The sequence below is a fragment of the Gavia stellata genome, chromosome 31 (assembly GCF_030936135.1).
Source record: "Gavia stellata isolate bGavSte3 chromosome 31, bGavSte3.hap2, whole genome shotgun sequence".
Taxonomy (NCBI): Eukaryota; Metazoa; Chordata; class Aves; order Gaviiformes; family Gaviidae; genus Gavia; species Gavia stellata.
In genome coordinates, this window is record NC_082624.1 from 3,710,854 (window position 1) to 3,733,430 (window position 22,577).

At 48.5% G+C, this 22,577-nt stretch overlaps 1 protein-coding gene across 1 annotated transcript; it reads left to right on the plus strand.

Moving 5' to 3' along the window:
- The first annotated feature begins 474 nt into the window (after positions 1-474).
- STC1 (stanniocalcin 1) lies at positions 475-8,946 on the plus strand. The gene is made up of 4 exons (XM_009818374.2): positions 475-592; positions 2,881-3,023; positions 4,051-4,262; positions 7,585-8,946. Exons 1-4 carry the CDS (start codon positions 475-477, stop codon positions 7,853-7,855), a joined length of 744 nt encoding a protein of 247 aa, XP_009816676.1. The 3' UTR covers positions 7,856-8,946.
- The last annotated feature ends 13,631 nt before the right edge of the window (positions 8,947-22,577 follow it).

Consider the following 22,577-nt stretch of genomic DNA (forward strand, 5'->3'; position numbering starts at 1 on the left):
TTGAGCTCAATTATCCATAGGAAGTCCCCCCCTCCCTTTCCCACCGCCTCTCCGAAGATTAACTTTTTGGTTATTGTTGTTTGGCAGGTACTTTTAATTGGCTGGAAAATATTCTTCCTGTGAAGTTGCAGTTTTCTGGGGCTTGAATGAGTCCAGTCTGCCATTGGCTCTGCCCAGCGCCTCCCGATTGGCTCGGCAGCCCGCGGGGGGACCGATAAGGGCGGCTATAAAAGCCCTCGGCGCGGCTCCTGGTCCCCCAGCGAGCAGGAGCCAGAGGGGCCGGGCAGAGCCGGGCTGCGGCACGTCCCCAAGCCTCGGCGGACTCCTTTCTCTCGCCCTGGGAGCGCGTATCCAGATCCACATCTTTGCTCAAGCCGAAGTGGAAGAGGAGAGAGAGACACACACACACATACACCAAAAAAAAAAAAAACCAACCCACCCAAAAAACCACACTTAGCGGAAACTTGTCAGAGAATGCTCCTAAAGTCTGGTTTTCTCCTGCTGCTGGTGATCAGTGCATCTGCATCCTATGAAGCTGAACAGAATGACTCTGTGAGCCCCAGGAAACCCAGGGTTGCAGCCCAGAACTCAGGTAACACCCAGCAAGGAGGGCTTTGAGCCTGAACCCCGGTGTGTAGACTGTTTCAGATATCTCTACTGCTGATTTTTCTTTTTATTTTTTTCCTTTTTGTTTTCCCTTTTTTTTTTTTCTTATAAACTTGGTGGCTGGTAGGAACAAATATTAATGTAACAGTCTGATTCAGGAGGATATTGGTGTATAACTGGAGAAGATTTCTTCTCCTTTCAGGAGCTGGGTCAGGGAACCGGTGTGTGATCTGCTTGCAGGATGCAATCCATTCTCTCTCCTCCTCCCCCATCTACTAAATGAGTTCCATGTACTTTTTTTTCCTTCCCCCTGCTTGCATGTATCTTTCTCTCTTCTCCAATTGCAGTCATACTTTGGTGTTAAATTCCTTGCTTTTTAGGAAGTTGATAAAATCCGTGGAAATTTGACTGAACCATTGTTCTGCCAAACATCTGTCTATTCCAAGAGGGGGAGAGAGATGCGACTTTGAAGAATGCAGTAACCTAGAAACTGGCCACCACTAGCATTTATTTTCAAAAACTGATTGCTATCAGTTAGATGGTACCATAAAAATATGATTGTGACATTTAGCAAACTTGCTTTTACAATGGATAAAGAAATTGCTGGCAAGTCAGCTCTGGATGTCTCTACTTTGTGCACTATAGATGCTTAGATAAGTTGGACACATTGTCTTGAACAATGGAAATTAAAAATCTGCCTTCTAGTATACTGGAAAGATATTAGGTCTCTAATTTGGAGCTCATTAACAGATGTCTTATTTTAGATCTGCAAGGCTCTGCAGCATTATACTAGGGTGTTTGCTCAATTTCCTTTTGTATTTGGTTGCTATAGAAACATAGGGTCTCACTATTGCACCGTGCCTAAAACAATAAAAGCTTAATGCATACTAAGTCTGCTGAAAGCAAAGTTATAATTTGAACCTGTGGAAACATAATTATGGGAATGACTTGTGCGATGGTGAGGTTATGAACTGGGGAGAGGATGATCTTACCAAATATTTCTCCCTTCAGGCACGTAAGCAAGAGCGGAGAATAAGGAGGGGTTAATTGGGTGGGATTTTTAACATTTTTTTTCCTCCTCTTTTCTGTAAAGATCCTAGTTACACAGATACATCTTTAGGCTACAACTTAGCTCTTATTAAGGTGTGTTCTCTTCCACGAAATGCGAATCCTCACTTTTCCCACACCTAGGATCTTGATGGGAGACACCGGGTTTGCATTTCTTCCTAAAGAATGTCTCGTAACATGATCTGCAAAAGTAATGAATATGCCTTGCACAGACACATGAGGGGACAGATGTTCAGCTTGCCAAAAAAGGTTAATCCCTACTAATTTCAGGGCAATCATGTGGCAATAGTGCTGATTCATTGTTAAGATGCCTAGTATCTGCACTAAAAAAGATGGGATGACATGGATACCCTCCTGTTCAGACTAACTACTGCTTCAATAATTTTAATTATACCCGGTCAGCCCCATTACCTTAACTTTCTCTGCCCAAAGGTCCCTTCTCTTTGCGAATCTTCAACAATACGACCTTTCTTGGCTGTGCTTGCAAACTGCTGGGTGCCAGGTCAGTATTTAGCACCAAACTGCTCGTTTAGGTCCTTTGTAGTACTGGTAATTGACAGGCAAACTAAAATCTTATTTCTAGATACTTTATGCTTTTTAGAAAAGCACAAATACCTCCAAAGCCAGCAAAACCAGCGCTTCCTCGCAGTAAGTGCAAATTTCATGCCAGCTTATTGGCAATCGCCATCACTTCAGTCTCATTTTCAAATGAGGTTTGTGAGCCAGCTGCTGCCAAGCTGCTCTGACCTCCCTGCGGTCTAAGGCCGTGGAGGAGACCTCACCACCCAGGGCTCTCCATGGGCCCATCCTCATTACTTCTGCCTTCTTTAGAGGAGCTCTGAATAAAGCTGTAAATGCGTGCAATCAGAATTAGGTTGGGATGGACCTGTAAGTCTCCGTCTAGCCAAAGACAGTCAGATGTTGCCTCTCTTTTTAATTTCTGTGTAACCGATTGAAGGTTTCAGCAGTTGCAGTTTCTGTTCCTTGATTTGCTGGTGATCTGTTGCATGACTTCAGTTAATAGCTCCTTTTTCACAGCGCCTTCGGCCTCTCTTCGTTACCTCTCCCTCCAGTTCTGAAAAGCAGTAAGGCTACTGCTTGACTGCAGTCGAGCACAACTTGACGTTGCGCTGGAGAAGGTCCTTACGGTGTCGGGCATCGGGTAGCGGTGCATACGTAATATTGTGCCTGTGCCTCTCTCTGCAGCCGAGGTGGTTCGCTGTCTGAACAGTGCCCTCCAGGTGGGCTGCGGGGCCTTCGCCTGCCTGGAGAACTCCACGTGTGACACGGATGGCATGTACGACATCTGCAAGTCCTTCCTGTACAGTGCTGCTAAATTTGACACTCAGGTACGGTACGAGTATAAAGGGGACAAGAATAATACCTTGCCGTTAGAGCCCTTTTCATGCCCCGATTCAATAAAGTGCTTTTACAAGTCCTGCAACACTAAAGCACGTGCTTAAACGCTTTGCTGAATGGATGCCTTAATTTCTCTGTCCTCACGGAGATGGGGTCTGTGCAGGCTTAACCCTTCCTCTCTTGCAGCCCTTCCTGCTGCTTAGCTACTCCTCTGAACCATGATTTTGGTTTTTGGCTACAAATGCATCCTTCAGGGCTATTTTCTACAGTACATTTTCCACATACTGTATGCTATGTGTGAGGACTTGGCAAGGAGTGTTTTGTGGGGCGGAGAGCTAAGTTTCCTCTTCAGGAGGAAATATAAACGTTCTTCTAACAAAGTAAGTCTTCTGACTGTGTGACCTGGCACAGGGCTGGGATTTGAATTGGAAGTCTTCGGGCCTGGGAATGCATAGCCAGATCAGCCTCTCCGGAGCTGCAGTTGCTCGCAGCAGAATAAATAGGATAATATCAGAGGACTGTGGCTCTGCCAAGGGCCCTTTTCCTTCATCCTTTCTTCCCAAAATGTGCACACCCCCTTGTTCCCTGCACTCTCGCTCCCGAGGACAAACTTAAAAGCTCTTAAAGCATCTTGAGGTCTGGTGATCCAGATGCGTTAAATCGCTGGTATGCAACGAGCGGTCCGGCCCCCTCCCGGAGGGCAGAATTGGCCCATCTCTGGTGCTGGCATTTCTAGGTCTGTCCACGCAAAGACTTCCATTGCCTAAATCTTTTGGGAACAGGAGCTCCCTGTTCTCTGTGGACTGTGTGCATCCCAACTTAAACTGCTGTGAATATAACTATGCAACACTTGCCAGCGTTTAGGGTCCAATTCCCTGCTGAGCTTGGTAAGGGACCTCCAGCAGGTCTGCAGTTGCCGCAAGGGTAATTAATAGCAGCCAGCCACAGCGGAGTATCTGTTCATACATCCCTTTCTATGAAATCTCTTGCAATTTAAGGTTTTTCTTCCGTTTCCAGGGAAAAGCTTTTGTGAAAGAAAGCTTGAAATGCATTGCAAATGGGGTAACGTCCAAGGTGTTCCTTGCCATTCGGAGGTGCTCCACTTTCCAAAGAATGATCTCCGAAGTGCAAGAGGAGTGCTACAGCAAACTGGACATGTGCGGCATTGCAAAACGAAATCCTGAAGCCATCACGGAGGTCGTCCAGCTTCCAAATCAGTTCTCAAACCGGTACGTGGAGCTTTCGTCAGCTGAAATGCATCAAAGGCAAAAATGTGAAGCACAGAGAAAGAAATGAGAGGAACCAAGATGACTAACTTCTTACAAGTCCTAATATAGCTTAGCTTAAGTAACGCTCTCTGCCTTTTCAAATCCTTGTTAAGTTTTACCAGCATTCTTTGGAGTCTCTTTTTGGTAAATACACTTATAAACATCTCCAGGGGAGAATCATAAAATTAACTAGACATACATTACTTCAAAGCCTGGAGTTTGTTTAAATGCTAGTTCTTTTAGTTTGAATGCAGCGTAATGGTAAACAGAGCTTTTAAATACCAAACCAGGTTGATTAATATAGCATCTCTGGCATATTGAGCACTTAAGTGCTTTTCGACCTCTTGCAACTTCATTCACTTCTGCAGACTGCAGCCAGCCCCTTTTTGGGGTTTATATGGCACCCAGCAAATGAGGCCTTGCCCTCTGACTTACCGTGGCAATATGAAGAGCTAGGAAAGCTTAAAGGGAACCAGCGAACAGGCTCCTCTATAACCTTATTCTGCCATGATCCAGTAGTTTATATTTCTAGAGATAGGCTGGTGTTCTTAATGGTCTCTTTTAGGGTTGTCTTCACCCCTGTTCCTTCTTGATAGCAAAGGCTGCCTGCAGAAACGGGCGCATCACGCTGCTCTCTGGCGCCTTTATCTGAGCACAGAACTGCCCTGTCCCCATCCTCCAAGGACAAGGGACAGAGAGAGGCTTCAGGGAGCTACTGCAGTCTGCGCAGTCACGCTGCAAGGGCAGGGATTTCTTCTTCTAAACCCTGGAACAATCAGTGCTGGGTCTTGTGATTGGCATAAAAGGGATCTTTTTGAACAGTTTGAGTAAATATGCTCTAGAATTTGAGTGCAAACAGACCAAGCTGCAATTTAACACATTGGCTGGCTGTAGCGAATGCTACAGCTCCTCTGGGGCGGCTGTTTGACTTGATCTAGCAGTATCTTAAGCCTCCAGACCTATCCTAGGACAGGTATGCAAGTGATATATAGATGTTGTGTCTCTGAGCGGCATGAATTTATTATAGGAAACTCTATTGTAGGTATTATATCCAGAAAATTATACTTGTGGGAAGGTGAAAATTATACTTGTGTGTCTCTCCCCTCTTCCCCCAAGCAAATTTGGAAGAGGTTTGCTTGAGCGTTCCCCCAAGGGCTGGGACGAGGAGAAGGCAGCACTGTGGCATCAGTGTTTTACAGGCTGAAAGGGCAGTTCAGGTCAATACGATGGACTGTAGAGTTAAACAGCCCTTGGCAGGTCTGTAGGGGCATTGGGGTGAAGGGGGGACGTGTGGACACTTGAGCGAGGGAGGATGCAGCGATAGCAGTGGCAGTGTTATACGTGCTGGGGACGTTCCTCTCCAGAGGACCGAGCCTGAACCGGAGCCGCTCTCCCGAGGCGGAGGGAACTCCTCCCCCACAGCCGCCGACCCTTGTCAAAGCCAAAGGATATTATGACATGTTGAGTAACAAAAGCAGCAGGATTTCCCAGCTAATAGTTTACATTGAGGTCTCCTAAAGCATCCTGCTTTCCCAGCCCCTGTCCCAACATAGCCACAGCATAAGAATGTGCCACTTGGCCTGGGACACTGAGAGGAAGTAGTTAAAGGTCATAGCATCTTCCTGTGATTTAATCTCATGGCAGGAGCAGGAGGAGAGGAAAGCCTTGTTGCTTTTTCTTGCTGTCTAGCTGCTGAAAGGCACTAGCGAGCTGTTTGATCGCAGCTCCAGCTATGGAAACCACCAAGCGGTATTTGTATGAAGGAGGTGTAGGCAGCGCTGCAGAGGAAGGTGGATAGGATCTGTTCCTCCTGTCCTGTTAGACTGGGACTGATTTAAGCTGGATGCATGGGTCGCACAGATGTATTCATCATCAACTACTGTGCATGCTTCAGACCGTAGTATTAGCTCTGCCGAGCTGTGCTTGCACTGTGCTCCACCGTGCCAAAGCCTGGTCCTTTTGTACTCCAAGTGCAGCAGAAACTTTAACCTCACCTGACCTCCACTGGCTGCTCTAAAGGCCAGAGCTGAGAGTTAGGAAAGGAGCTTGAATGTGAACTCTCATTTCCCTCTTCCTTCCCCTCCTCCACCTGCAGGTTATTCTCTTCTCTGCTCCTGTGGAAAAATGTCACGGTGACCTTAAAGGCTTAAAATAAGTTCCCCGACGTCCTTTCAGGCAGAAGTAGCCCAGCAAATATGGGACTGACTGCTCCTATTTTCCCAACTTTCTCTCCCTAGGAAGGTGTTCTCTCGTACAGTGAGGTCCCACTTGCCAGCTTTGCTCTCCCTGCCCAAGCCAGCCGTGCACGCAGGGCTGTGCTGATTCTGCCTTAGCCCCGCGGAGGATCGTTCCTTTGAGCACTGTTCTCCGCTCGGCTCAAGCAGTGCTGGGGAAACAGATCAGCACAATTTCCTGGCTCCCTCCTTGAGCAAGGAACGCATACTCAAGGCTGCTGGAAGGTGAAAATGCAGCAGCAGGCTGTAGAGGAGGCAGGCACGCAACAGGGCAAAGCATAAGGTCCTCTCTTGTGATTTAATGCATGGTCAGCTTGTTGGAAGTGACAACTGATTGTATGCCCTAAAGATCTGTCCCCTAGGAATACGTGCATCTGTCAGGCTCTGACTTGGACTGAGCTTGCTTCTTCCTCTTCTGGTCCCTTGCTAAAGGCTGTGCATGGAGGGGAAGGGAGAGAGACGAAAGGGAATGGTACCACAGGGATGGATGCATTCGTAGGAAAGGTTGTACTGGCTCAGAGCAGTGGTCTGTTTAGCCTGTTACCCTGTCTGGTGACGGGCAGTAGCTGTCTATTAGAAAGATGCAATTATTTTTCTTCCTAAAGCTCTAGAAACCTGGGTTGTTTAGCAGAGAGTAAAACACACGCTTAAGCCAATTACTAGATTGTCTTTGCTCCTCGCTCTCCCCTTCTTCCTCGTCCACCAAAAATCCCGAACACCAAAATCGCCTGTGCTTATAGCCTTACCTTTCAGAGCTGGAGCAGCTGCTCATGTAGGATGACTAAATCAGAAGTTTGAGGGGTTGTGTTCCTTCCGTCTGTCATCAGGCACAGCATCACCAGTGCCAGGGCATTTGTTAGGTGCAGTAAGAGTATGTACATTGTGCGCTGTCAAAAATCCATTTCAAACACACCCTGAATAACTTAAAAACTCTGATTCTCATAGTTTTATTGCTTGGACTGGTCTCCTGGCTTGAGATCAACTCTTACCTTGTTTTTTTGGTCTTGCTGGGAGATGCCTTGGAGTAATGGATGGTAACTCTCGTGCAGGTATTACAACAAGCTGGTGAGAAGCTTATTGGAGTGTGATGAAGAGACTGTCAGCACCATCAAGGACAGCTTGATGGAGAAGATCGGGCCCAACATGGCAAGCCTCTTCCACCTGCTGCAGACAGATCACTGCGCCCAAGGCCACCCGCGCGCGGACTTCACCAGGAGACGCATCACCGAGCCGCAGAAGCTAAAACTCTACTTCAGGAACCTCCGAGGTGAGGGGTCTGTCCCGGCCCACGCAAAGCGCAGCTCCGCCGAAAGCGCATAACGCCTCGGGGGAGCGACAATGGGTGTGTAAGGGATGCTAAGCACTACCAAAGCTGACGTCTCTCTTCTAGAAGAGTAATGCACCCAAACCAAGTGTACTGTAGCTAGTTTTAATAACAACTAGGAACTGGTTTTAGATTTAGTCATTAACATTTTCTATTCCTCTCGAACAAAACTTTTGCATGGATCTGTGTTCAGTGTCTCAGCTTTCCCGCCGTCAGAATGTCTCCATCTCTTTTCTTCCCCACAAAAAGATATCCCAAACAATCTTAGTCTTAAATATAACCATACAGTAGTCAGGCCTTCAGACACCAAACTCTAAATGTACTGTAGCGCTAACACCATTGAAGTCTGAAGATTTGGCACCAAGGAGAATAGCTTATTCTCTCTTGTAGTAAGCTGGTAGGCGACGATAGATGCACTAATAACTATTGCACATCCTAAAGATGTCAATGGAATTCGTGTTATGAATCTGTGCTGGCCATGGACGAATATGAATGTCATATTCCTGGTCTCTTAGTGTCATACAGTCCTAATCCTTCCAATACAGCTCCGTTAACCCATTGATTTACCAAACTCGCTAGCTGTGGATGATTCTAGTTACCGTGAGCTGGCACCACAGTGCAAAATGAGTTAAAACTACCCCCCCGACACACACCAAATCAGGAAAGGAACATTTTGTACTACGGAAATGATTAAAAGAGGTGCCAGTCTGTGGTTGAAGCTAGTCAGAAGGTTACGTAATCTTGCATTGTATTTAAAAGCTAACATCTATGTACTGTATTTAACTGTCTAAAGCTTTAAAAGAAATCTAACAAAAACAAACCCTGTCTTAAGACTAGAGTATTAAAGGTCTTGCTCTAACTGTGGTATAAATAGTTTTAAAATCTGTCATGTACTGTACATAAATTCCACGAGAGTCTGCTTAAAAGGAGCAGAATATAATAACTTTATTGCATAAACTTAGTTTTGTAAGTTAGCTATTTCTTTTTTCCTGGAAACAGTATCTCTGTCATATTCAAGAGTTCGCATTCTACTCTGTGGCCTTTTTATAATGAAAGAGAGAAAACGTTTAGGACAGTAATTACAGGGCCAGAAACAAGCCTCTCTTCTCAGAGTTAAAAAGGAAGGGGGGGAAAAAAGAAAAAGAAGCATTCAGACTGGCCAGTCCTATCTCCACAGAGCTGCTGTGAGACGCCGTTATACCCAAGGCACGAGTGCTGCTGGAGAGCTATTTGGGGAGTTATCAGACGGCTGACAAAAAGCTGCCTTGGGATCTCATAGCTGCCACAGGGGAAAACCTGCTTCAGAAAGCTGATTTCTGGGGAAAGGCAGGAAAAATCCTGAAAGTCTCTTAAGCTCCAGCAGTACAGCAATGTGCCTGCCTTTAAGAGGATGCATGCATTAATGCTCTCAGATTGCCTTTCCTCCCATCCAGCTCTTCGGCAGCCTCTGCGAACAGGAGCGGAGCAGCCGGTCCCGCAGCAGTAGCTGGGGGCCTCCCCCAAAGGCCGCGCTCTGCACAGTAGTCTGGCCCGGCTTCGGTGAGCCAAAAAAAGCCACGCTGTGGCATGCGATCAACAAGGCCAGTTCCACGCTCCAAATCTATCCCGTTAGAGTCCGTCCGCAGAGTGGATGACTCTTGCTCAACTAGTTAGAGAGCTAATAAAGGAGGGATCTATTTTTCTTTTCAAAATCTAAAGCAATATAACTTTTTTTTTTTAAAACCACAAAGCCTTTAAACAATAACTTGCTGCTAATATATTGAAACCAGATGCAGTGGCAGCATTTCTAATATTGCTGTCTTCATTAAATGTAGCCCAAAAGTGCTGTCATAAAATTGTAAGCAGCAAAAAATGTTGCTGACGGTAGAGGGTTGTTATTTTATTTTTTTTTAATACTCTGAATTGTGCCGTCCAGGGCAAGCAAGATGCAATATTGCTCATTCTTAAATCTCAGTCAGGTATATAGAGTCCAACACGAAGAAGTTTTGCAAGGTGAAAACCAAAGGCCCCTTGAATATCCTGACCCTAAAAGTTTGACCTATGCTTAGGAACTGATCCCAGAACGTGCACGTGCGGCTTTCCACCCTACAGCGTTACACCCCACGCTGCACCGTTAGGAGACAGCGATTACTAAATACGGGAGGCCACTGGGGTTTGTGCATCAAGTGCATAGTGCTGTTTGGGGAAATAGTTACAAAAGGGTCTTTACCTGGCTCGAGGCAGCGTCCAACCACCCGCCTGGATGGCCGCACTGGTGCTACGGAGCCCCGCTCTGGGCTGTGCGAAGCAGGCCCTGTTTTGGGGGCCCAAGGCCCCCGTGGGCTCGCACCAGCAGAGCTCACTGAGGACATCTAGCAGCCACGATTTTCCATGGAGATGCTCCTAATGGCAAGTGGCTTCTGTGTTGCTTTGTGCCCCCATTTCTGTGAAGACCCAAAGAAGGTTCATAAAGTCGATGTGGGGCTGGGGAGGAGGGTCAGGTTACCCCAAACCCTATCTTTTTGAGTTGTCATAATTAACTTTCTTTTTCCAGTGGGAATTTAAACTTGTTGTCCCCTTAATATGGGTGGGAAGACGACTGGGAAAATAATTCCGCGCGAGTGGAATTGCTCTGGTGCCGCAGGCAAACATCACCTGAGCAAACCAAAGCTCTGCCTCTCCGCACCGGCACTGCTGTTGGGCACTCACCGGATGCCCCGTGTCGGAGAGAGCCTCGACTACGTCACGAGATTTTTGAGCTGCTTTAATATGTCACTTTTTTTCCTGTGCTGAAGTAGTAAGGAAGCCGCAAGCACACATCCATAAAATGAAAAGGCCTGGGGTTCACCTTGCCTAACTTTTGCCATCTAGCCTACGCTGGCCATCCAACGCTCTCTCTTACCAGGGGAGGGACGTGGAGATGGGAGCGGCGCTTCCCATCGACGGGGAAGGATGCCTGATTTTAGATGGTTTGCATTAGGTGAGAGAGATCCCCCTGGGGATGGGGAATGATTCTCAATATTAAGTCCAGCTATTTCACGTTTTATTTAATCTCTAATGCTTTATTTTTTTAATCTTGCGTTCATTGCAAAATGATTTCTCTTGGGGGCGGGGAGGGGCTTATCTAGAAATGTTTGCATGATTCTCATTGTGATTTGTTTGCACTTTAGATGTTTTGTGCCATTATAAATTTGCATTATGTATTTATAATTTAAAGATACTTAGAAGGGGGAGAGAGTTTGGGTTTTTTTGTTTTTTTGCTGAGTACTGGAATAAACAGTGAGCATATCTGGTATATGTCATTATTTATTGTTTAAATTACATTTTTAAAGCTCAGTGTGTTCATATAAAGGTTATTTGAAACATATCATAGTAATGAGAAAGATGCAAGTTATTTTCTTTGCTTATTTTTATAATTAAAGATGCATAACATAATGAGGCCTATGTTGGATTTTCTTCTGCAATGAAATAAAATGTCAAATTTAAGTGTTTTCAGTGTCTGACTCTTTCATTAAACCTTACCGTGACCGTGACGCTACCCAAGAAGCCAGTTGTCGTGCTTACCTTCGACTGAGCACCGTAGCTTTTGCGTCGTTCTGGATGCCGAGAACCTCGGGTTCAGATCCTGGGGCGCTGGTTGTGTGAAGCCAGAGGTTCCCCTCGCGCCGTCTTCATCTCTCGATGCTGCTCAGTGGTGAGGCTGGAGAAAAATAAGAAGGGGGTGAGCGCAGACTAAATGATTCCTGAAGCAGCCTTCCGGCATCTAGACCGCAGCGCCGGGTATCCCTAGAGTCATCCTCTGGATACATTTGGTCTGACCAAAAGCTCCGATCCTGGGCCTCGTGCTGTCCGAGAGCAGCTGTAAATCCCAGTGCTACCAAAGCTCTTGTCCTGCTTCTCTCCGACAGTGGCCTGACCTTGTAAATTGTATCATCTTATTTAGCCTGATAACAAAATTAAGGCACAACCATTTTTTAATGAGTGCATCCATAACAGCATTGCAGGAAAAAGAAAATACCTTCATTTTGGCTTTGATGTACATGTAAATGTGCATTTACACTTCATTCAGGAAATCTCTGATTTCCAGTGGAAGATCAAAAAACGTTTAATACCCATCAGAGGAAGCCTGGCAGACTAATTCAGACTCATTGCTCCAAAAGCTACTGCGACGTTTAAAAAAACTATTATTTCCCCCATCACATTAGAGTACAACTTGTCCAAGAGAACCAAAGAATAAATATTAGCAATACAGTTGGATTTAAAAAAAAAAACTCTCTTCTTCCTTCTTGTTTTGTCCAGCAATGCAGAAATTACTTTCAAAAGGGGCTATTAAAACTTTGCTTTTGTTGAAATCCCTCTTTAGTCAAAAGCGAAGTTCATAATAAGGTACAGTAACTTACCAAAATCAGAACTGATCATTCTTTGCAAACAAATACGCTGCTGTGCTTCCCAGCATTGAGAGCTGATGAGCCAGAGTGATGCTTATTTATAACGTTGCTGCAAACCCGGGCCGAGGTGCCGAGGAGCCGAGGAAATTGGACCTTCCTTGAGCTCCCCTTTACTGCTGTGAATTCATAGGTGGTGACAAGCCACCCCTGCCTGCTTACCTTGGGAATTCTCCCTGTTCCTGGCTCCGGGTGAGCTTCGCTGTTCCGGCAGGAGCTGAGCTAGTGTCTCAGAAAAAGGCAGAAAGGGCAATTGTGTCCATTGGCCGAAGCACTCGGCTATGCCACCAGTTTGACTGGGTTTCTCATAAAACCCTTTCCCCAACTGAAAAAGTCAAAAGCCAAAAGGATTACTAAGAAATGTCAACATCGCTGCCGTAACCGAGCATCAAATCAGTTGGGCTTACAAGGGAATACGAAAGCAGTTCCCATCTATATCCAAGTGCCACTGAGTCATCTGACGTGCCAGTGGGCTTGGAAATGGATGTCACCCTCTGACTTCTTCATTTGCTTTTCCGCTAGTAGGACTCCCCAGATCCCTCGCTGAACACACACGTCCCCTCACCTCCCTGTAAATCACCGGCTGCTAAATAACACCCCCCCACCCCCCTGTCTAGAAGCCAAAGCAGCGAAGGGACCGGCGTTCAGTCGGAAATGGCAACACAATTTAGGGCTGAACAGTGAATTATACAGGGCTGGAAACAAAGCCAGTTAACATGCTGCTCTTGCAGAAAGAGTGCCTTGGAACTAGCTTCCAAAAGCTGGCTTTCACAGCTATTTTGTAATTAATAACCACTATAAAATAATTACTGTCAATGCAATGTACTATTCATACGAAATCTTCATAAATCTCAGCCTGCCTGGCTTCCTCGTCAGCAAACCACATCCCTAAAATGAAATTGCTCCTAGAGAGTTCAAGGATTCTGCCGGCCCGATGCACCTCACCCCGATGCACGCAGTCACTTAGAAATCTGGCCAGTTCTATACTGATTCTGCACAACAAATTCCGTTTGAAACCCCACTAGTTCTGGGTTGGGGTTTTTTTTTTATTCTTTCTCCCCTGAGCTCCCTCGAGCACTAAAACTTGACCCCAAAATGAAAGGCGTAAATGACACAAGAACTCCCCAGCATGGGTCAAAGCAAGCTCAACTGTGCTCCAGCAGAAATTGCAGCATTATAATACAAGTTTTCCTTTCTCCTCCCAAATTCAAGACCGGCCTTGTGGTGGGGATTATGTATCCTATAGATAAAAATGTCAACAATGCATTTACACAGCGTATAAAGCAGGCAGCGTGCGTCAAGTGAAGTTCTTTTCTTTAGAAACCACAAAGGTGTTACTCAGGCTGTGTGGAAGGTATATTATTATTATTATTATTATTATTATTATTATTATTATTACTATTACTATTACTATTACTATTACTATTATTATTATAATACTATATTATATCATTATCATTATTTTTAACTATTAAGTAAATTTATTGTTGTTGTTAGAAATTTAATGGGAAATTTTTACCTGGTGTCCCCAACTGCGACAATATTTCTGAAGTGCAACAACTTCTCAAGTGTTGGGGAAAAAATAAAAGACATTTAGCCCGGGGCTAGTAACCAGGGGTTGTGATTTCAAAAAAATGGTGGGAGCAGGGCTCTGGTCAAAACAGCCACCACGGTGGAAAGGCTGTACAGAAAACAGCTCCTGGAAGAGGAAATCTCGGCTCGCTGACGGCGGAGAGCCCAGAGCGCGTCGAAGTCCTGGTTATCATCTTCAAATGGAACAAACAGCCCGGGAGTTGATTTGATTTGGCCAAGGCCCAAAGTGTATGATTGACTGATGTTCTTGTCTTGTCCTTTTTTATTTTTTTTTTTAAAGTTTCATTACAAAAGAAGGGGAAAATCATTTCAGATTTTCCTGGTCCTCACCCTTCCTGCTTGCTTTGCTGTTCTGAGCAAGGGGGGAGCGAGAGAAAGAGCGCAAGTGGGAGAGGAGGAGTGTGATCTTTGGCACTTCACGTGACACTGGGCACGATGACTGGGAGTGAAATTTGGGAACAGACTCCGCTTCCTGCCTCCCGTGAACTTACGAAAATAAAAAGCCGAAAAAAAAACCCTTCCACAATATAATAAAGGACATTGTCTTTGCCATCATGATTCAGCCAGTCCGACCGGGAATATCAAAGAAGTTTAAAAAAAATAAAAAAGTGCAGTAGGATGCTAAAAATATAATCAAAGTGCAAACGACTGAGCGCACAGTGGTCGTTCCCATCGCGCGCGGTTCGGTGGGCGAGATGCAAAAGGAAAAGGCAGAAGGAAAAGGCAAATGGACGCAGGCTCTGCCGTATCATAAACCGGGGAACGTGCAGCCACGGGACACTGAGCTATGCGAATGCCACCGAGATTTTCAGTGTAAAGCAATGGCAAAAATGATACTGATGGATTTTTGGAGGGGTAACACTGCTTGAAATCCCTCTTGTTCCAAGGTCTGATCGGAGGGAGGGGTACTCAGCATGTATGGAAAGCTTATGGACAATATTGTTCGACAGCATAAGCCACTCACAAAAATTACTTTCTTTCAATAAATTGACATTTTTCCAAGGAGCCAACCCTTCCTCGCCTCGTTCACAGTACACAAACCTGTATTTTCAAAGCCAGGGCTCCTCCTTGAAAAGGCCAAGTTAGGCGTTAGAGATAACGTCAGATAATTTTAGCTGTAATCCCACACTTATCTCGGCGATGCAGAGGGATCCACGTTGCAGGCGGCTGGAGAACCTCAGGCAGAAAATACCTGCAAGAGACACGGGAGTTTTATTCCAGCTGGAAAAACTAGTAAAACCTGTATGAGCTCATGGGGGGAAACGTAATTATTTTCACACAGACAGTTTTTTTTCTCTTTTTTTTTTTCCCCTCTTTGGATTTTAATTTTAAGCAGACTGAAATGTCAGGATAGCCCAGATTGTAGCTCCAAAGGATGATCCCTGTTACCTGCGCCTTCCCACTTCCCCCTCCAGCCTTTCCCCCGGCCGGGACGGATGCTGCGGGTCCAGACACACAAAACCGAGCCGGTCAGAATGGTGATTCAAAGCAAAAAATCATTTTATAGAAACTGCGTTCCCTGTATTGTCAAGCTGGGAGAAAATTCCAGTTGGTTCCTTTGAATTTCCTTCAGGGTTATTTTTCATCTGCAGGCTTGGAGTGTTTTCTGCTGCGAAAACAAATCCCTGCTCTTCTCTCGATGTGCTGTTTGGCTTGGAGTAATCAACTGGGCTCAATAAAATCATCAGCCATCTCCAGCCAGCCCTGCCGAAACCCTAGCATGATTTTTTGCTCTCAACTGGGGAGTTTAGACAGTCCGAACCAGCAGAAAGAGCCCAGCTATTTATTTTTATTACTGTGCTGATAATTAATCCTAGAAGTTTTTTCAGGACTTAAAAAAAAAAATCTTTCTCTGAGCTGTTGTTTGCTTAACTGTTTCACACATGTTTCTTAGAATCACTTTTATTTGCTGGCCATGATTTTCATGGGAATGAGGTGTCCGGCTGTGGGATACGAGTTCACATTCGTGGATAATTATCTGAAAAAGTTCCCTTTGATCTTTTCTTAAATACGCCTTTATTCCTACAGCCACAGTGGAGAGCGCAGCCCCCATAGGGTAGACGCAGCAAAGCCGCAAGCATGAAAATTGAAAAAATCAAATTAATCTGAACAGTAAGAGAAGAATACAGACGTTTTCTTGGGTTTATCATTCTTCCACCATGTTTGCTCACTCCAGTGCTCCCATGCACACGTTTCCATGAGCATCGCTCAACTCCCTGCCCCAACAGCCTTCCCCTTTGCCCGCCGTCTCCTGGCCGGGCAGGACACGCGCCTGCCATGCGGCCGGGAATCTTTCCTGCCCGAGGTAAAGCTTTTCTTCCCTTGGATAAAGGCACTGTCCTCAGGAAGAAGGAAGGAGGAGGCTGAGCGTCCCGGCAGCTCACGGAAAAGTGCGTGACTGGCTAGGTGGAGCTGCCATCGGTGAGTCAAGAGATCCCAACGACGCACGAGCCTCTTCCTCCTCGTCACTCGCGCGGGTGCTGGCGGGGATGGACACCCGAGCCCCGCTGACACGGTTACAGCTTTGATTGATGGAGCTGGAGAGGGCAGATGTTTTATCGCTGCATCAGAGGAAAGGGCTCCGGGCAGATCCACCCACGGGGCCCCCGGGGAGACGCACCAGCCCCGGAGCGGGATTCCCAGGTCAGGGAGCAAACTTCCCTTAAGGATGGGGAGTGGTACGTTCTGGCCGAAAAAATGAGATTACCAGAAGGACAATATTGGTTTTTCCTCTGGTGTGGAAAGGCGTTCTGCTCTGCTCCCAGCATTGTGCGGCTTTATTCTTCCTAGGGGTGTATTTGGAGTTCACGGAGCCCGACGCTCACCCCATCGTTAGTCACTAATCAGAGTCAAGTACGAGGGACCTTTTGCTTGAAGCCTTGGGGCCGCTGGGCGCTCCGGGGAGGGTCAGCATCCAGAGGAATTTTCCACAAATACCAGGGATTTTCCCGGCATCCCCTTTTGGGGCTACTCAGGACACTTCGACAAAGCCCTGGTTTCAGCTCCCGGGTATTCAGCAAGGCTGAAAACGCAGATCAGCAAAAGCAGATCGACACCCGCTGAGAGAGCCCCAGCCCCAAACACCAGCCCCTCTCCAGCGCAGCGAGCCACGGCCACCACCCGTTTACATGCAACTGAGTTGCCAGGAGCATCTGGCTGCGACGTCTCCCAAATTTCACACACAAGCACAGCCAAAAAAGTCACGTTAGTGTCGAAGAAATCCTGCCCGCGTCGGTGCCCAGCTCAGCCTTACAAACTCCTACTCAACTTTGCAGCAACTAAGGGTTTCATCTGGCAGCAGAAGAGCAAATACCCCTCTGCTCTGATATTCAAACTGCCAGAAAAAGCTTGTCATTTGCCATATAGAGAGCAAAATCTTCCCTATAACCTGAATTTCCAGCAATTTGCTCAGTGGGCACCGACCAAAAGGCCGGCGGGAGCAGCACCCATCCCTCTGCGTGGCCGGGCTCCGGCAAGATGCGCTTGTTTGTTTCAGCATCCCCTGATATTCAGCTGATGGGCACGGTATGAATGAAAGAACGAATAATACAGCGGTTTTTCTAAATTACATGCGTGCTCAGAGAGGTCTGATGTGCTCTGGCTGCTTGTCACACAGGTGGCAGTTCCTTACCAAAGCTCTAAATGCAGCAATAAGTTTCTCGCACGCTGAGTGAAGGATTAGCCACGTTGATTGCCCCTAAGTGCCTTAAAAGAAGTGAGCCAACGGTACCAGCTTACTGCCACCTTCAACATCCCAACGTTCAGCTGAGATCTGAGCTCCCAGAAAATCCTGTTCACTCCCGGGATAAGTCTAACCGAGCCACTAAGGATGGCTTTGGTTCAAGCAATAACAGGAAAGAAAATATGGGGATGCTCTCTTCTGGCGAGGCATTTAGGGCTTCCAGGTCAGCTGCAATTTGTTTTTAAGACAATTATTGATGAAATCTCAAGAAATTTGGGATTCGGTCATCACGGCAAAGGGCAAAGCTGAAGCTCGGTGTTAATCCCTACCGAAACCCCTCCCGGCTGTCCTGCTGGGAACGGGGTGAAAGCTGCGTCAGTTCTTGCACAGCATCACGCCGCAGGATTTCTCATGCAGCTCCGGGGCTGTCAGGAAGCGATTAAGAAAGCAAAGGAAATAAAAGCAAGTCAAAGAGTTTTGATCCCGTTCACCCTCTTCCCCCCACGGCGCTGACGCCGGAGAGCAGGATTATTCAGGGTCCCCTTTGAAGCCGTGCTTGCGTCAAAGGACGGCACCTGAAAATGGGGAATCATCTCGATTCCAGCCCAGATTCAGTGGCAGAGAGGCACGGGGGCTGATTCGGGGCAGACCCTCATCTCTGCAAACGCTTGCGTGGTTTGTTCGGTCGCTGCCACCCCAGCACAGCCGTCCCTAACACAGCGGGCTTCCCAGGGCTGCTACGGGGATTGCACCGGGCAGCAAGAAAACCGAAGCAGGTCTACGCACTTTTCTCAAGCTGGGCTTAAACCACTTCACAGCTGAGCTGGGAAATCATGACCCACATCCCCATCCCAGCCGGGGAACGCCATGTTCAACCTCTCCCGAAAAACTGCTCTTGCGTGTCACAAAAAAGACATGTTTCAGAGCAAACGGGCAACGGAAAGGTTGATTTCTTCAAACCCACCCAAAAAGCCAGGGGTATTATTTGCTTTCCTCCCCACTCTCCTCTTCCCGGGAGGCTCCGATGTGTTTTCAGCTGGTTCGGCCGCCCCCGGAGCCGGCGCGCAGCCTGACGTCACCCCCCCGCGCTGCACCTCCAGCTCCCATTTATGCTGGCAGCGCTCTAAAGATAGATCCGAGCAAAGATTATCAGCCCGAGCGGTATTAATAGGAGGCAGCTGCTCTTTAAAGAGGCTTTTAAATAATGTAAAGAAACTTCATCGTATTTTTAAAAGCCTTTTAAGTGAGCCAAGCTACCCCTCCTCTTCTCTCGCCCCCCCCGCCCCGAGCCCACGTGCACCCGCACCCGGGCGATGTGGTGGCCCTGAAGGGTGCCATTTTGTCACCCTGCTCGCTCAAAAGCCGCTCGCCCATCGGCGTGGGCCGGGGGACGCGGCTCATCCCTGCTTCAGCCCAAAGGGAGGGTGGTGGCAGGTTTGGGAGCCGGGAAAGGGGGTGCTGACCCCCCCGGCTGCCGCGCCGGGTCAGCTCAGAGCAGCGGCCTCTCAAAAAAAGCCGTTGGCAGAGCTGACTTCAAGGAAAACACAGTGAGATGCCTGAAGTAGCACCGAGCAGAGCCAATACATCCCCGTGGGTCAGCGGGGCTGTACCCGGGGTCTTCCCCACGCTGACACCCCCACGGCCCCCCCTGCTCTGCAGCTGGGCCACGCACGTGGCACGGCCACGAGCCTTGGGATGGGCTCCTGAGACGGGACGGTGTCCCGCTGCCGTGTCTGCCGGCTATTTTAATGGCATGAAGGGGAGTAACACAAGATCTCGGTCTTTCCTCCAGCCAGCGCCGGTTCCTGGGCCATGTTTAAGCCAACTAAATGGCTCCCCAGTGCAACCACAGCCCGTGAAAACTGTGAAAGGCAAAAATAAATATTGTGAAACTCGCGGCTGTAGAAACCAGCTGCAGCTGCCGATCGCCACATCTGGCCGCCATGGCATGGCACAGGCAGGACCCGCGCGGAGGTCAGAGCGGGCAGAGGCAGCGTCTCCCCTGCGCTCGCCAGGTCCCCCTCGGCAGGAGCCATGCGGTCCCCACAGCATCGCCGCTCCTCTGCTCGGTAACCTCATCTCCCTGTTAACTGAATAATGGAGTGAAACCTTAGCTGTGCTGCTCTCAGCCTGAAAATAAAACCCTCCAACACAGCACAGGCTCCTGCTACGCGCTGCTCGGGGCTGTCTGCACTGAAAAGGGGAGCGGGTACCACGTAAATCCCATCTTTATATAAAGCCAGGGAGCGTTGGTGTGATGCCCAGCGCAAAAGGGTCTGGGTTTGGGCTGGAGCAGGCAGAAAACGCTGCAACACGGGCACTGAACGTACTGCCTTCTGGCCCTGAGCACAGCAGAGCTGCAGGGGCGACGCTCGTGCCCGCGGGCAGCAGATGCCTGTGGTTGTTAGAAATAGATGCCTGCAGCATGCCGTTACTTTTAAAGGCCAAACCAGGGCAAAACTTATTGCCGTGATGGGAAAAGAGATGAGAGCCAATCCTATCAGAGTGGAATAAATGCCACTCCTCGTGCAAATAGAGGCAGCAAGGCTGGACGGGCGCAAACGCCGGGGATTTGCACCCATGCAAGAAGCGGAGCGTGGGCACGGCCGCAAGCTGCCTGCGTCTCGGCTGCCTCCGTCTGAAACAGGGGGACATGGTCCGGGTTCGGGACTGGGCTCTTAGGAGCCTCCGACTCTCCCAGCCGTCAGGCCAAGTCCCGCGGAGGAGTTTCTGACCCTCAACACACACAATTCACACACTTGTGTTTTTAAGGAGGCTCTTCCTTTTGGCAGCCTTTTAGTTGAAAGCGGAAAATTACACAGCTCGCCCTCGGAGCTGATGACCATGTCATTAATCATGATCTTTTTTTTTGTAAAAAAAAAAAAAATGAATTCCAAAGAGGACACCACAAACGCGAGCACAAAACGGGCTGCTCGGGTCGCCCTCCAATTGAATCGGCACGTATTTCGCCGAGGCTCAGGAAGTTGCTCACAGCCAGTTTATATATTTTAAGGGTGGGTAGATTGACAAATAGGAAATCTATGACATGTAATAGCTGATAACACATGATGCATTTCCCCCTGCCCTGTGAATTATTTGAGGCTGCGTTTTATTTAAATATTATCATGCCTGGGATTTCGGCATGTGGCATCCACAGATGATATCAGAGAGAAAAAATTAAGCAATTCTCCTTATTTTAGGAGCTTATTTAGTCCAGATATTTTAAGTTACGTTTTTGGCCCAGTATCCAAGTGATCTTTCTTCAATCTAAACAAATGTCTCCCATGAAAAAAAAAAGCAAAACAAAACAAAGCACAAACCCAACAGATGTGGCGAGCCCCGCAGTTGTTCCAAAGCAAAAAGCGAACCCAAGCACGTTTGCCAGGCCCCGTCCGCCCACTTAACCGAGCCTGTCAAAACCAATAATAAAGAACACTTGCGCAGCGCTGGATGTTTGCAAACCGCGGGACAGCTTGCGCTGGGGACGTACGGAGAGCGTGGGGCGAAGGAGGAACCGCTTTTTTTTAAGCGGGGGTGTTGAGGTTTGGGGCTCGGGGGGGTGAAATTGGGAGGTGGGGATAAGCCAGCTCAGCTTTTCCCTGAGCCTGCACGCCTGTTCGAAGCACCTCTCCCATGCAGCTCGGGGGCGATGGAGGATCTCCCGCCCCGCTCGCACTGCTGGAAGGCAGGGGAGGGCACACCGCTGCGATGCGCTCGGGATGCCGCTTTGCACGCTGAGCATCGAAGAGGCAGAGACCAAATTCCCCCTTCCCCGAGGAGCGGTTGCATCCCAAACACCCTGTACGTTTCCCACCACGTCTCACCCCTATTTTCCTTGCTGTAGCCAGTGGGGGTTTTTTTGGCTTCCACCGTGCTCACAAGCCCCCTCAGCCCCCTGCTCCTGGGGGGCTGAATAACCCCTCGGCTCCCTGCCGAATAACCCAGCCGGGAGCTCCGCAGTCTCGCTGCCCGGCGAAGCAGCAGGGTGCAGCTGTGGGAAGCCCGAGGACAAGTTGGGATGCTCCAACCCTAACGGAGCTGCTGGTGGGAGAGACGACAGACTGGGCTCCTACTGGGACTCACTGGGAGCTGTGGAGGTGGCTGAAGGGACCAGCGCCGGTCGCCTGCGGTGCCTCCTGCTCTCCCCTTACTGGTCAGCAAGCTGCAGGGTGATGCATTTCTTTTTTTTTTTCCCAATTATTTTTTTTTCCCAGCAGCTCCACTCCCTGCCCAAGGCGCTCAGCCACGGCTCTTGTGCCATCTGCCGACCGAGGGCCGCTGGCTCCGTGGCCCTGCCACGCCGCAGCACCCACCACCCAGCACCCACTCGGTCTGCCCGCACCCATCCTCTCCCCTCCGGCAGCCCCCAGGTGCCTCCTGCCCTCTCCTCGCTCCCGCCGCCACCTCCTGCCCAGCCCTGACTTGAAAGCATCCCCAGGAATTTGGCTAAATCCCAGAAAACCCAAAAAATGAGAACATTCTGTTTCTTGGTCATCCCCGCTAAGGCCACCCAGGCAGCACCAAGGGCAGAGGAGGACGGGGCAAGGCTGCGCTCCGGCTGCTTTTCCCTGGTTTTGCAGGGAAAGAAGGTAGAAGCAGGAAGGGTCTGGCCAAAATGTCCAGGTATAGGATCATAGAATCATTTAGGGTGCAAAAGAGCTTTACGATCATCGAGCCCAACCGTACACGAACACCGCCAAGTCCAAACGCTGGGAAGGGGCAGCCCAGCGGCTGCGAAACCTCCGCGGGGAAGACACTGCTCTTGCTCAGCATCTTCAGCCCAGGCGCTGCCACCGGCCCCAGCACTCGCCGCCCCCAGCCCTGCACAGCCATGCTGTAACACCCCGCACGCAGAAATCTGTCCGCCCGCTGCAAACCAGAGGGTTGCACTCTTCGCCGCGCAAAAACAGGGGGAAGGAGCCGGGAGCGCCGGCGGTTTGACGAGGGATGCTCCCTGCAGCTGGCTCGTTAGACAAAGCGACAGACAAGCACCCAGAATGTAATTTTCTGAGTTCAGCT